General features: G+C 34.8%; 1 protein-coding gene across 1 annotated transcript in view; it reads left to right on the plus strand.

The window, feature by feature from the left end:
- The first annotated feature begins 2557 nt into the window (after positions 1-2557).
- LOC126376694 (monocarboxylate transporter 12-B) overlaps positions 2558-16249 on the plus strand; it is a 51341-nt gene continuing 37649 nt past the window's right edge. The window contains exons 1-2 of the mRNA XM_050024285.1: positions 2558-2763; positions 10259-10877. Of these exons, the coding sequence (XP_049880242.1) occupies positions 10730-10877 (148 nt within the window). The 5' untranslated portion in view covers positions 2558-2763; positions 10259-10729. The remainder of the gene's footprint in view (positions 2764-10258; positions 10878-16249) is intronic.

Here is a 16249-nt window from a genome sequence, read left to right on the forward strand (position 1 = left end):
CAATCTCTCTGAGTGTGTCATTGTTTGCAGCGTCGTAATGACGAGTGGAGCTGAGTTACCTCTGACTAATCACACGTGGAGTCATTTAAGTCAATCGCAGTTATATTATTTCTTGCACTAATAAAATATTACATATTATACAATGACTTAGGTTAGGTGCTAAAGCTAGTCTATGACGATTAAAAATCAAGCTCATTATTAATTTTGTCAGTTCTTTTTACATAACAAAAAGAATGACTTTTGAGCACATTTATATATGATGTCGCGACGTGTATTTCTATAAACGTTACTTATAGAAATGTGTCGTTTTGACGTTTCACAAAAATACTATCATTTGACTTGCCCTCGTTCCTATTCGTCTGAAGAGTCTAGGAGAAAAAAGATAATTGATTTTTGTTTAATTATAAAAACATATCTTTGTTTATAGTATGATTGAGAAACGCATTTTAATAGATCGGTACTGTCCTTAAACAGAACAGGATTATTTATATTATACCACCGAATACGAACTTTTGCACACGGACACCAAAAGTATTGTTATTCTAAAATGTAATTCAGGTTATCGTATTCACCGATATATATTATGACATTCAGTCGCAGTTCTAGTGATTTTATCTAAAATCTAGACACTTCAAGCTGACATAAATACATGACATGACGTAGCTGAAGGTGTGACCTGAATAGGTAAGTATAATATTGTTTTGTGTCCAATTCAGTGCAGTAACAAATGAACGATAATACGTTATATATAGGGAGGACTCTGATAGCGTGATATTTGTGACATGTCATGAGTCAGATAAGCAATAGCTTTGTTTACAATTCCTCCCATAGTGTGAAAATTTAAGCGATATACTTACATCATATATGAGGTACTTAATATTAATAACGTTCATTGAAATATGTTTTTACATTATGCGTTGACATCATAATAATATTATTGACTTAGTATTATACCAATTTTTTGATAGTAAAAATATTTTTAATTTTAATTTTCTGACTATAACCCATGGGAAGTGGCATAGTTTCTTATCAAAGTTAAGAACTTATCGGCTAGAATACTCTTGACCTGGCCGTCCTCTTGGGCATTGTAAATCATTTTCATTGTCTCTACATGTTTCAACTATCAAAATATAACCAACGTTGTGTATTCTAGTATAGTCCTTATTTATTTATAAAAAAGGTACACCAACAACTTATATAATAAAACATTGAATAAAATAAAAGTTACATCAGGAATTAGACTGTTACATTACCCAATTACTAAATAACAATTACAATTATTCTAAATTTAATTTCAATTATTAATTAGTTCTTATTACATATCGTGTAATATATTATGTAAGTAGATTTATCCGTATATACATAAACTAACAACCTTAATACTTAATAAAGTAGATAGGACTATAAGACAACGGAAAACAAAACAGCTACTGTCTGTGATTGCTTAAATAATATAAAAGATAAACAGAGTAATTTACGAACCAAGTAAACACGAGTCTCTTTCGTATTCATTTGTTTTCCACTTCATGATGGATCATAAATCGATATTTCGTGTTTAATGGTGAAGGTAATCATTATAACGAAACAAACCAGAAATAAATTTTCGGAAACATGTGAAAATCCTGTAATTGGCCGATTACCGTTGAAAAGGGTAAGGGCTTCTGCAAAAATACCTAATCTGTGCCGTTCAATTTCTTTAGGTGAAGTAGGCAGCGCCCGATGAGACGTGAACACCCCCATACAACATCTATCCTTAAAAAATATATATATTATTATAACGGCGGCGTGATCTCATAATCCATGTTTATGACATACCCAGGATGATGACGTACTGCGTTATTCTTTGTCATTAATCTTGCATGTAACTTTTAATTACTTACTTGATTATTTATTTATTCACGTACATTTTTATGTTGCCAGTATCAAATTGTTTTGTTTTTTCATAGCGCGTCAATTTGCAACGAATACGCTGCCACTGTGAATACAGCGTTAGCCATGCTGACCATCACGTGTTCAGGTACTGGGACCTAATAAAAGTTATTTTTAAATATCAAAGAAATTACTAATCAAATAGAAAGTAAGTATAGAATCTTACCAATATTCACACATAATACCCGATATAAGAACAAACCTACAATATAAAAAATAATTTATATTTTTTTTAATATTTGCGCGATGCGGTAAAAAATTCGCCCATCGTTCGTTAACAAAAATAGGCAGTTCTTCCCTTTAAATTCGATTTCCATCTATTTCCGATATCTAATCTAATTAATTTCTCTTTCAACTTATTGTAACACGACTGCGACAATTTTTTTCTATAAAAATACTGCGGTAGCTTTATCCATATAAAGTTAATCGTTTCCATGACAACGCTGATTTTCAGGAACGTCTTTGCCTCTAAATACAAGGTTACGCACACGCGATGGATTAGTTAAATCTCTCTAGTCATGCTTGATAGATTAAAAACATTGCTTTTGTTTTAATTTTAGTGTTGTGTTGATAAATGTACTTTATTTCGAGAGCTGGAGTGAAGATCTGTTTTCCAGTGCGACTTTATCGCTTTTTATGTCAGTCCGAACTCGCCACTGCGCGCGCGTACACGCGTTATACGTATTTCAACGCTCGGTGCTCCACATAGCGCATCCCGAACGTCGGGAAACGAAACCAAACATTCTACAAAGAACATTTTTTAGTTTTATTTTGTGATTATTGTTTTATTAAGGACTGGCCACTGCTTTCTACACGCAGAATAATAAATAAAAAGTAAGTTTTTCTTATCTACTTTTTGTTCAATGTTATTGTTCGTGGTTTTGATTTGCGAAATTAAATTTTTATGTTTACAATATAACATACCTTACAGGGATTTTACTAAGTAAATATATATATATAAATTTAATGTAATCTTACTTAAAAATCACGAATAAAATCATGGTAGAGTCGATAGGAGCAATGACAAATGGGTTTTTTAAAGAAAATTTTTGAATCACGCGACATTAATACGGAAATCGCTTCATGGCAATATTGTAATTTAGAAACAGTGTATTTTATACGCAGTTGTTTGAAAAACAACGTTTGTTGCGAAATATGTATAGGCGAATACAACGACGCGGACGCGGCGACGCTGCCAACCGCGAAACTTTATTTTTGGCGCGAGATCTTTGACATGCATTTTTAAAACAAAGACCTCGCTTTGTGGCCATCATCGTTGCAATTTCTTTGAAAACATTTGCATTTAATATTAATTTTATAAAAGTGACACGCAAATGTTATTGTTTTCAAAACAAATAAATGCTAAAGAATATTTTTTTTTTGTTTTGCAAGAATTCAAAAGGTCAATGTTTTGTCATTTATGCTAACATAAACATGATTGTAATATTACTTACTTTATTTATATGGCAAAAATAATTATAAAGAACCAATAAAAAAAATATGTCACCTCTTAATAATTACCTAAGTAAGCTTTATAAAAAATATAAAAATGTTTCAAAAGATAGTATTGTCCAATATTTTGCATCTTAATAAAATCAAAATTCACTTCAAGAAAAAAATAATTACCTATGTGATTCTCAATCATCAAACTTCAGTGACGTTATTCAAGTCATTATTAATTTGTCAAAACACAATTATAACTTACAATTCAATTACCTACAAAGTAATTTCCTTATCTCTGACAGGCTGTTTGTTGTTTCTTTCCATTGCAATGTTTACCACAACAGGAACTGAAAGAAAATTAAGACGGTGGTTAGTCAGTATTTTTCCGTATTTATACCGTGTTAGTTAACATGATAGAATAGGGTATTGTTTGAATCGTGGTTCGAACTCCGATTTCACATGTGGGAGCCACGTGAGTCACCATTTTGCAAGTAAACACTTTGGTTTGGAGGCGTATGCATTCTGACTTTGTTCACTTGGCAATTATTCATAATGAAGTTATTCAAAAAGTTTAGATGAGAGCTCTCAATCGTCTCATAACATACATAAAATTACTATTGGGGTAGGCACAATCACAAATCGTTAGATCAGAATATAAACCTGAAGATTTTTTGAAATTTATTCGATAAACTCTTATTACAAATTACGAAATATTTAGCTTTTTTGTAGAAAGAATGAGTGACTTTCCAAGTCATGTTCCTCAAAAACAAAATAGATGACGCTGTACAGATTTTCAATCAATCAATCAATCAATAATACTTTATTGCACAACGACATATACAAAGGACATAAACATACGAATAAAAACATAAGTACAATAGGCGGCCTTATTGCTAAATAGCAATTTCTGCCAGGCAACCTTAGGGTGAAAGAAGTTAATGCATTGGAGCACGGGCTGGTGCAATAAACATATAATGACACGAACAATAATAAAAAGAAAAAAAATAAGAAAATAGTAATAATTCCTATATAAGTTATATTAGATTTTCCTTCGTTTAACCTTCTAATTTCATCGATAACAGACATATGCATCTTTTGTCTTTTGGTAAAAATGATGACACAACACATCTTCCACCCATTATCATTCTGATCAATAAAGAGAAGCAATATAGGTAGCAACAAAGGAATTATATACGTAATAAAAATATGATCCAAATTTCAAGCAACAATTATTTTTATATATGCTTCTGTGATTACATTGTATTTTGGAACAATGATGTACTTACACAAGTAATTATAAAATAGGTAATTGGGTTGTTCTTCTTTTTTATCGACAATGATCTGTCCTTCGTTCTGCTTCTAATAAGTTATGTTTTAGAATTTTATTTCATGTTTTGATTGTCCAAAAATATAGTTATCTTATTATACTCAAAATACAATCAAAATACTAATCGGTTCCTCAATTAGTTATTAACGTAGCTTGATCGTTTTTCACAAAATTATGTGACAGAGTGGTAAATTGAAATGCTGTCTCCGATGAAAAGGGCCACTCTGTCACAATATTTTTTGGAATGCGCCTGCAAAGAAAAGTATGCTACCAAGATAAAGAGAACCACTAAATAGTCCTCTACAGACACATCTTTATATGATGTTTTAAAATATTTATTGCCGTTATAATTTTAAAGATGTTAAATCCGATAAATCGAGAAAATGTCTTTTTATTGTCGATAAAAAAGAAGAACGACCCAATTATCACGTTAAAGCTGTACAACGCCACCTGTATTGTTTTTGGTGAACGTAGCCTGGAAATTCCCTCAAGGAGCAACAGAGTCTGAAAGCCTGCAAAATAAACACCGCATCATGAGGTACCTTAAATTTTTATCGTTATTTCAATATCCAAACAACTATAAATATGAAAAAGCAATGGATGCGCCACAATCTTTATTGGTGTATACATTTGCCTTTCCTAGTAACAATTAGTGAGTATACAGAAAACCCGATTTCATAATTACTCTACGTTTCGGTCAGCTGGACCACAGATTACATAAAAGACGGACTGACGACGTCCGATCTAACGCACTCTTTCTTTAAATGTTACTCAGGACTAAGTTGATTATTAGATAATAATCATTTACCTCTTGTTATTATTAGGTATACTATAATCAGTATTTAAATAAACAATGGCTATTAAGGTCAGTCGGCAATGTAATTTACCTAATGACCTCTTGCGCATATATGTACCTAAATACACTGTTGTTTACATTCAAAAATATACCATATTATTTCGATATCTTATACATTCTAATAATTACAATCCATAATTAGGTAATTATGTTGTATTGAACAAAGAAAGTTCCTAATTGCCATACAATAAAATTGTAAATCGGTTATAATTTTCCTTTGTTATCTTTTTCTATTTATTTCCTCAGAAAAATTTAGAAAAAAGTAATTTACAATTATTAAGAATATAATTATCGGCGATGAAAAATGTGACTTAACCTGTATTGGGCTGGTTTTCCCTACGCGGGTTGACAGGTCAGACAGACAGTCGCTTCTGTAAAAACCGGACCTGTCAAATCTTCAGGTTAGGTAAGCGGACCCTGTGAAAAACGGGATAATGATGATAATAATTATGAATCTATGTGTAACGCCATTACATTTGTAAGTACCTACATAAAAAGAAAATATTCCAATCACTTAATAAGAGGAACACTTATTCAACTGCAATGCATTTCAATCCAGCCTTACATTCGTAAATAGAGTTCGATCACAACATGATCGTTTGAATCTCATTCGATTGATTTGATTGATTGATCAATCTCGGGTGATGTAACGTGCGTCGGAGTGGCCGCGCGACCTCTTATCGCTCCTTGATAACTCGAGGCGGGACGGAAAGGTCGAGAGACTCATTCGCATTATCATTTTGCATCATTATTCCATACATTACTCATAAAAATATTCTGTAACATATTTATTTTTGTAGGTTATTGGTTTTGTGATGTCTGTATTGTTATCGGAATGTTGCTTTGTGCAGAACAATCGTTATGTATTGCGTATTATATTACCTACCGCTAGTTAAGCATAAAATATTTCTGTAACACATTCATCATTATCAAACGCACGTGAGAACTTTAACTTTCGATTGCAGTTCTGTCACTACTTACTTGTATCTTTCCATTTGATGTATTTAAGAATACCCTTCAAATCTTTCAACATATCGATAAAGAAGTACCTACCTAAAAAAAATACAACATTATCTTAGGGTGTCTACACACTACTATTCCAATCCGATCCGTGTTTGTCAAATAACGGATCCAAAGGGGCCGTAGAACTATTTGTATGGTAACTTCCTAAAGAAAGAAAGTTCCTAATTGAGATAAGTTTTTACACACTGCAAGAGTTTTTCTCATATTTAAGTGTTGTAAATATTGATAACAATATTATATTAGGTATATAAATACCTAATACAGTTTTTAAAATTTTCTTTCTTTGTTGATTAATTTTGTTTAATTTCGACTACTTATAATTATTTCTTTTTTGTATTTCTGGGATTGGGATTATTTCTTTTATGTATTCCCGGCTATTAGCCGTAAAAACATCTCCACCAACCCGCATTGGAGCAGCGTGGTGGAGTATGCTCCATATCCCCTCCGATTGATTGAGGGGAAGCCTGTGCCAGCAGTGGGACGTATATAGGCTGTTTATGTTATGTATGTATGTGTATTTCTGGCTTAATTTAGTTTATTATGTTATTTTTTCTTGTTTTGTGCTGTACCCATATTATATATTTAACCCATATTTTTTTTTATAGTTTACCATAATATGGTATGCAATAAATACTTTGACCTCTTTGACTTTGACTTTGATATACTAATTTTCTATTATAAGATCGGATGAAGTGGTAAAACGCGCTTACTTTACTCTTGTAACCATGAGAGATACGTCGATATTGCATTTAATATAGTCGATATGATAACCCAAAACGATATTGCGTTTTATCTGCAAATCACTTGTCCAGTACACAATCTCTTATCATACATATTGACAGTCGATATCACAATCGATCATTTCCAGCGACCTGTCTGATAACAGCTTCTGAATTTATGTGGGAAAAGCACGTGGTGTGGATACCTGGCTTTAGTGGTGTGATAAACTATTTTTGACTTGGGGTAGATCCTTCGCTTTGAGAAGCATTAAAGCTCATGCCGGTAGACATGCCAGTAGTCGTAAAGCCAAGATAGAGACATACTATCGACCCCGGCTGACTAGTCACTATTTTTAATGGCCGCCGTGATCCAGTGGTTGAGCGTTGGGTTCACGATCCGGAGGCCCAAGGTTCGAATCCCGGTGGGGACATATCACAAAAATCACTTCGTGATTCCTGATTTGGTTAAGACATTACAGGCTGACCACCAAATTGTCCGAAAGTAATATGATCCGTGCTTCGGAAGGCACGTTAAGCCGTTGGTCCCGGTTACTACTTACCAATGTAAGTATGTAGTCGTTATATGAGCCAGGTCAGGGGCCTTTGGCGGCTCAGTAATAACCCTGACACCAAGGTCGATAAGGTTGGTATTCCACCTCACAACCCACACGATAAGAAGAAAAACAGACTTGCATAAGTGATATTGTTAAAACGCATAATATTTATCTATACTATACATGTCTCCAAAATTAGTTTTAGCACATCTACGTAGTATCATAGAATAAAGAATAACACTACGGATAGAACGGTAACTCACTGCCCCGCACCTCTTGGTCATACTAAAGAGTAATTCTAATTTTCGTCACTACGATTACTTAGCATGGTGAGGCATAATTGGTCTCGATTGGTATGTGATTTATTCAGTTGAGTCAATATTTGTCATTTCATAAGCACCTAAGTACATACTACTATTATTGCTACGATATTACCAATTCATATCGAGCGACGAGCTAGACTTACCTCACCCCCTCTGGGTCTTTAGTCTCAATGGCCGTAAATAGGTAAAGAGTAAGGGGGAGCGTGCGCATATGTCTGTCTTACTCGCACTTACATGCAAGACGTCCTACAGTAAGAATGAGATTTTTGTATGGCGTGTCCGGCGTGCAGTATTTCGTACGAACTGGTATTAAGTATTATTTATTATATCCATTTAATCAGGAACGTTTTGTTTAAACATTCTTTACCGCAATTGAAATGAATAAAACAGAAAGCACGTCGACGGGCTTATGAATAGGTAATATGTAATTCAATACCAGGGTTGAATTCGTTTTTCAGCGCTCGCAGTGACCCGAATATTGGGTTACACACTCATTATACATTCAGACTGCACTAGTAACTACACTAAACTACATGACAGAAGCCTTACAAATAATTGCATAGGTACATAACACAATATAGCATCACGGCTTTATCCCCGAAAGGGTAGGCAGAGTTGTTTATAGATACACCCACTCACATGTAATAGGGAGCGAGCCTGTTACCCTTAACCGAGCACTAATATGGGAAACCACGTGATATCAATTATCTATGAACCAAACATGAATTCAAACTCATCAAAGTCGAATTAGTCGGTTTAGAACCCGAGACGAGCATCGAACCCGTGACATGTTGGTCCCGCATCCTCCGAACTGGGCTACGACTTTATAGAAAGATTTTAACAGAGACTTATAGAGGCAAATGTCCAATTTACAAGTGAAATTAAAAAGCCACAACGCTTGCAGGTAGATGTAATATATAAATATAAACACAAAGGCCAAAGGAGGGATAAATCTCTAAAATCCGTGCAGTCTAGACGGGACTGTATAAAAAGGATCGTAGCAATTCCTAACATGTTCGGCCATTTCGTCTGACTCGCAGTTGAAAAGAGAATTAACTTAATCCCTGACCATAATCGTAGTTTTAACTACTGCAAAAGTCCCAGACGGACCTCTTCGATTTTGAATCTGAAACTAAATTCAGTCTGTTGTTTCTGTTGAAATGATCTTAACTTTTTATGTAAGTACCTGTGATATTCGTGCTGATTCCAGAACACACCATCTAATTTTATTTTAAGTTATACCTGTCAATTTCTTATCTGCCAAAAAAAAGGAACGGGTAATCGACGGGCATAAAATTTATGAAACACATACAGTGTTTCTACGAAACACAAACTAAAAATAAACTAGGTTTGAAATAGTATTTCGCGCCATGAAAGAAGTCGGCGGATTTTAATGAAACTCAAGTTAGTTTCATTAAAATCCGCCGACTGAAATTAATAATAATAATAATAACTGTATGCAGAATCTGCGACAGTAGCGCCGCGGCCTTCGGGACTTCTTTCGTGTAAGGATTATATTTTAAACATAGTTTATCTTTTAGTCTTTGTTTTGTAGTAACACTGATCAAGTTTAGGCAGATTTTCAACCAAGTCCCTCAAAAGTTTACATTGGCCAATAAATAATCTGTCAAAATTATGTTGACAACCCAGAATAACCCAGGTGTATTCAATAATTCATTTTAAAATGAACAGCTGTTAATCATCCGTCTCTTTCTTTTTCGACGGATAAGAAAATGATACCTGTTATGTCAACTTAATTTAAAATTAGGTGTCTGCAGGACTCAGGGCCATTGTATTTATATTAAAATATTCAATAAGTTCACATGTAATTTTCCGCAATCGCACCTGAGGAGAAAAGATTGACGTGTTGTGTTTACATCCATAGTGCCTCGCAAGGGCCTAATCAATGTTTATGGTCGGATAATAATACAGATTGGAGACTGTTTCAGTACATGAAAAGATTATAATATCTACCTGCAGATGTCTAGTAGGCTGTAGATTGACAAATAAAACCTTCCGTTCAGTTCACAGATAAGGTTGTCTGTATTTATAAACACTTACAATTTTTTTATCCTTTGTTTCAGACGGGGGGAGCCAGTACACAGCGAAAATGTCGGGAATTTTCCTGAAAGCATTAGTATTCAAAACGATCGTGCTAAACCGCAGATAGGTGTAAAGACGATGTTTAACGACAATACATAGTACAAAAGGGAAGTCCCTTATATCCAATCGTCCTACATCCTTCCACATTCATACATCGCGCTTCCTCTTCTTTCCAATAGACATTTAATAATAGATAATATATATAAAATATTCAAATAGTGCCTGCAATAACCAATAAGACTTCAAGAGTATCCGCTATAATTGCAAAACAAGTCGAAGTTGAAATTCGCCTTGAATGATCCATATCTTATCGACAATACGAAGATAGAGTTAGATGATCGTATTTTGTATTTAAATACTGCGCATCAGTCGTATCGAGTGTCTGCTTTATTGAGTGTATCTGTATTTGAGAGTAGTGGCTGTAGTACTTGAAGGGGAGGTATAACGTGAAGATGTCGCACGGACAGGTGAAGAGCTCGAAGAATGGGAATGCGCAGACGCCGGATTCGCCGCGCGAAGGGTCAGTGACCCCGCCGCCGCCACCTGATGGAGGGTGGGGATGGATGGTCGTCTTCGCCTCCTTCATGATCCACATAGTCAGTAAGTACCTATTTTATGTATACCAATATTGTGAAGAAAAATAATACATGGAAATCTAGAAATAGAAGACAGTCTCAAAATTAAACAATCAAATAACCATCCAACGTAAGAACGCCATCTCATTTTTCTTCTTGACTTATTTACGAATTCTAATTAAGTAACAATGTGTATAAGTAACCTGTATAAATGACCTTGACGTTTATTTTGAGGTTTCGTAAAAAAATATCTCATTTAACTTGGTTGGCTCTGGCCTATTAAATAAGATAGGTAACTCAAACCAAAATTCCCTTAATGAAGGCAAATACAATGATGGGTCGTTTCATCGCTATGTTTTTGTTTTTGAATCTCAAAAGCGATATCTTTAACAATTACTGGTTTATTTATTTGATATAAAAACTGATTTATGACCATTATGACTATAACACTGACAATCAATCTTTGATTTATTATAATGAGGTACTATCACGTGAATTGAGCGACTTGTTTTTAATTAAATGACACACATGTTTTTTATATTACTTTTCACGACCTTTGTTGACTTGCAACGCTATTATGTAGCTTTTATAAAAGTTTTCAACTACCTGTATCAATAAGTATATAAGGTGATATAATAAACTTTCAATATACGTACTTAAAGTCTCAGCGCTAACGGGCCACTGACCACAGCCACCGGTGGCTAGTGACAAATTTTTGACACCCTTATACAGGTGTTAGTGACATCGTAACGAATACTAAGGGGGATGATTCAGACCATGATTCTGAGTTAATATCATGTGGAATTTTCCGTCACATTTTTTTTTGTAGTTTTTTATTAAATTATTATGAATTCTATACTTGCGGTGGAAAATTCCACTTGATATTAACTCAGAATAATGAGCTGAATCATCCGTCTCAATATTCGTTATGATGTCACTAACACCCCGTGCAAGTACATTCAGATAGCCATACAAGTAGGTATGGGTGTTAGTGACACCGTAACGAATACTGCGGGGGATGATTCAGACCATGATTCTGAGTTGATATCAAGTGGAATTTTGTGTCGGAAAATTCATGAAAACTTTTATGTTTTTTTAAATTATTTTCAGTTTCATACTTTTGCGACGGAAAGTTCCACTTGATATTAACTCAGAATCATGGTCTAAATCATCCCCCTGTGTATTCGTTACGATGTCACTAACACCCTGCATATATTTCGTGGAAATTCCGGCGAGTTTCTCGCTACAGCAGTTTCGCGACTTGCTACTTGCGGTCGCTGCCAGCCACACAAGACGCCGACATCCGTCATTCTCGTGCTGCTCTACACCCAGCGCGGCGCGCGCCCTTCTTTTATTTTTACTAGCATTTTCTTCCATACTTTTCCTAAGAGCCTGCAATAGAAAGCGGGTCGTAAAATGTGGCGGCATCCGAGCACCAGTGGCAATCGCGCGCATCTGCCACTTTTACAAATGTGGCGTTACCGCGCGACACCCACCGGTTGCTTTAGTCAGTAGCCCGTTTGCGCCGAGCCCTACCTACTTATTAGTATTCCTAATACAAAGATCCCACTTCAAACAATTTTCTACGACACGTGTTCACGTGTTCTGAAAATGTCACATGTCAAATATATCTCAGAACAGGCTTTATCTGTCGTGAGCTCACAATACAATTCACCAAATAAAGGGTTAGTATCTACGCCATTTATAAGCACGTGTATATTCAAATTAATACTAATTTGCTATATTAATATAAGTACAAAGAGACATAATTCAATAATTTGTGTTCCCGGGATACTGAAATTATCGAAACTTATATTTTATTCATTCACGGAGACAATATTATGAAAATGAAAACATGTGAGTTAATATTTAAGGTTCTTTATTGTGTATCTTGTTAGACACAATCTGTGGGATTCTACGACAAGCCCGGGAAGTTAACACAGTCTCCAGTCAACACAGAAGCGTTTATTTCCAAACGTAGGTACATATTCGATAAATTAGTATATCTTATGTAATAAGAGCCGTGGTAACCCAGTTGGTAAAACGAAGTAAAACAGTCGAAGATCGAATCCGGCACAGGCCTAAACCAATGATTGTCGAATTTGTTTTCGAATCCATGTTTGGATCATAAATGCTTATCACGTGCTCAGCGGTGAAAGAAAACATCGTGAGGAAACCCACATTCCGAGAAATGCATGTTCGGAGGTATGAGACCTAACCTGTATTGGGCTGGTTGTCCCTTCGCGGGTTGGAAGGTCAGACAGGCAGTCTCTTCTGTAAAAAACCGGACTTGTCAAATCTACAGATTAATTAAGCGGACCCGGTGAAAAACGGGATAATGCTAGGGAGATGATGAGTGTAGCTTGATCTCGTTAAACATTCGTGGTATATTTTAGCAAAACTATATTCACTCTTACACACCTTGTATCCACACCACCTTGGAGCCTTAGAGTATATTACATTTACAGTATATATGTATGCGTGCGACCAGTTTGTTATTGAACGACGATAACATACCTGTTTGTAGTCGCTGTACAAAGTGCATTGGTTATCGTCAGAAGTTATCAATTAACCTCCGCCTGCATCTTAAATCACTGGTGATAGACATACCATGTCGGCATTCAGCTCAGCATTTAAAATAACATTCATAATATTCGAAGCATGTATTTTACTATGTATGTGCGAGTATAGAGGTATACAGTGACATAAAATATGGGAGATATTTTTGTGACCGACTTAGGTACTTAGTACTACATACTAAAATAGGTAATGTTTCACATGTAACATTTGAATAAGACGATGTGACCGACTTTTTCACGCACTTCAAAATGTACTAAAAGAGCTAACACACTTCTAAGATGTAGTAAGTCCTACCTCTACAACCAAATGTCATGACTACAAAATAGAGAAATGAAGTGAATTCCATAGTTTCTGCTTACCCCATTAGGTTTATGTTTGTACAAGGAAGCAAGAATCACCGCTTGACTATATTTACCAAACTGTCAGTCTTTTGAATATCCTCTATTGACAGTTATATAGTAACAATTGAATGTGTTCCTCTAGTTATTAAATAACTTGTAATGTACCCTCAATGATTTAAAAAATGTGTTGCCGTTGCAGTTTCTTGTCATTTCTTCTCCTCAGCCATAACACCTTGCGAAATGACGAAAATTACAAAAATGTTAATATATTAACCTTCAACAAGTTTATCCATGATAATTAGGTACGTTTAATAAATGATTCTGATTTCTGATTCATAAGGACTGCCAGATCGTTTATCTTCTCCTACCAAGTAATGAAATACAGAACTGACAGCGAAGGTTACTGGAGCCAAGGGATGCGTAAACCCATTTAGAAATTAAGAAATCACAATGCAAAGAAAACCTTTTGTGGCGTTCTCTTTACAAGATGGAAAAAATAATAATGGGAAATAATACTGAATCATCCCTGTATAGCTCGTGTATAGAATTTTATTTCGTAATTTGATGTCTGTAATATTGCTAACTAAAAATAATATTATGGTATAACATTCGAGTCAGTCTTTATACTTACAAAAACGGCTATACCTAGTATGAACCTATTTGTTTAGGCAGAACCACAAATCAGCTATTTCCTAGCTGATATTGATGAGCCGGATAGTAACAGATTACCAACCAATTACCTTACAATAGACCTATTCAGCGTGTTAAACACTATACGTAACGCCATAGAATAAGAAATGAAACTTCGTATAGATCGGCAACTCTCCGCTGCCCACCAGGGGCGGCACTAATTTTACCTCACCCCCTCGATTTTACACTGATGCGCGTGTGTTTTGAGAACAAGGTATTTTGTATGAAGTATCCGGGGCATAGTAACGCGAAATCCGGCTAATTAGTTAATGCCATCTGTAGCAAATCTACAATAAGTCACGTCAAAAAAAGGTAACGCCAAATTTATTTCTACTAGATTCATGTTCATGACCTAGATGATATGAGCCAGCTAGGTTCCGCCTGCACATTACACAGAACTGAAAATTATTGATACTCGTAACAAAACTTATAATTAGGGAGAGTGAGAAGTGCCTCGTTATCCGATTATACGTTGTTTTACTTGGAAAGTTTGCCAGTATGGGCTGATCATAATATGTTGTTTTCTGTAAGCTCCCCAAACAAAATAAAATAAAATAAATAAATACACGGAGATGTTGCCAGTATAGGCTGTAAATACTCAATAGAAATAATTTCGTAATATTTAAGGCATACTTACTTTCAACTTCGTTTTGCATTGTATTGTTCCACTTTATTCAGCCAACGAAAGACTATTTACCTACTGAAATAAGATCTATGTAAGTAGATACCACTGACATCCTATAAACAAATAGACTCACATTCGCTAAGGAGCCTTTGTGTTGTAAATACGTATATATTAAGTTACGTAATAGTATAATTTCGTTTCGTAAAATTGAGATATTGTGGCTGTTCCAATAAAGTGCAATATCGGTTGTACACTGTCGTTACACGCCGACGCTTGTGACAAGATGCGCCGCGGTCACTTTTTTACAGAGATTGGTTGTCTATTTGTTATATGAGATCTATGGTAGGTACACAATAAAATACAGAATACCTATTTCATGTTCCAAGCTTATTGCGGCAAGATGATGACGCATTTCGCTTCTGAAAAATGGTACCGAGGGCTACCGCCCACAACTTAATTACAACTTCTGTTTTATTGATTTTCTTATTCAAAGCAATCTAAATAGAAAGTATATAGATATACCCATATCCAATTATTAAGTAAGTACAAAAGGCTTGCTGTCACCAGCAACAACGATTATGAAGTTTACTTGGTCAGGCTATGGATGCGGGGAAATTTTCTTTTACCATTATTTAAGTTTCAAATATTATCCGTACATTCATCCGGAATTATTGGAATCAAGACGCGTGAGTATAAATATCGAAAAAAAATAATCAGCATTTCATTATCTTGCAGTTTTAAAAATTTACAAATAAATATACATATATCTGATACTACCTATTTACTTTATCATACGACTCACCACCTATCACGTTGGTCTTCAGAATTCTTGGATCTAAAAAAACTTAGTTCATCTTGCGATAGATGTAGCTCTAACTACCCAAATTGGGAATATAATCGTCAGCTTATATGTATATTATATATTTTGTTTTGTAACGAAACAGATCAAGTGATAATGACGCAACTTGTCAGTCAATCTGTTTGACTTCTATCTCTTATTTAGGGCATACCTCGCGTGCTGGTGGATAAACAAGAATATACTTACTTTAACTCACACTATTGGGATTGATAGAACCGCAATTTGTAGTTTCAAGATCCCTGAACACATTGATAAGTTATCTTTATCACGTATTGTTATCATTATGATTGGCCAGCAGTTCC

This window comes from Pectinophora gossypiella, chromosome 1, assembly GCF_024362695.1.
Source record: "Pectinophora gossypiella chromosome 1, ilPecGoss1.1, whole genome shotgun sequence".
Classification (NCBI taxonomy): domain Eukaryota; kingdom Metazoa; phylum Arthropoda; class Insecta; order Lepidoptera; family Gelechiidae; genus Pectinophora; species Pectinophora gossypiella.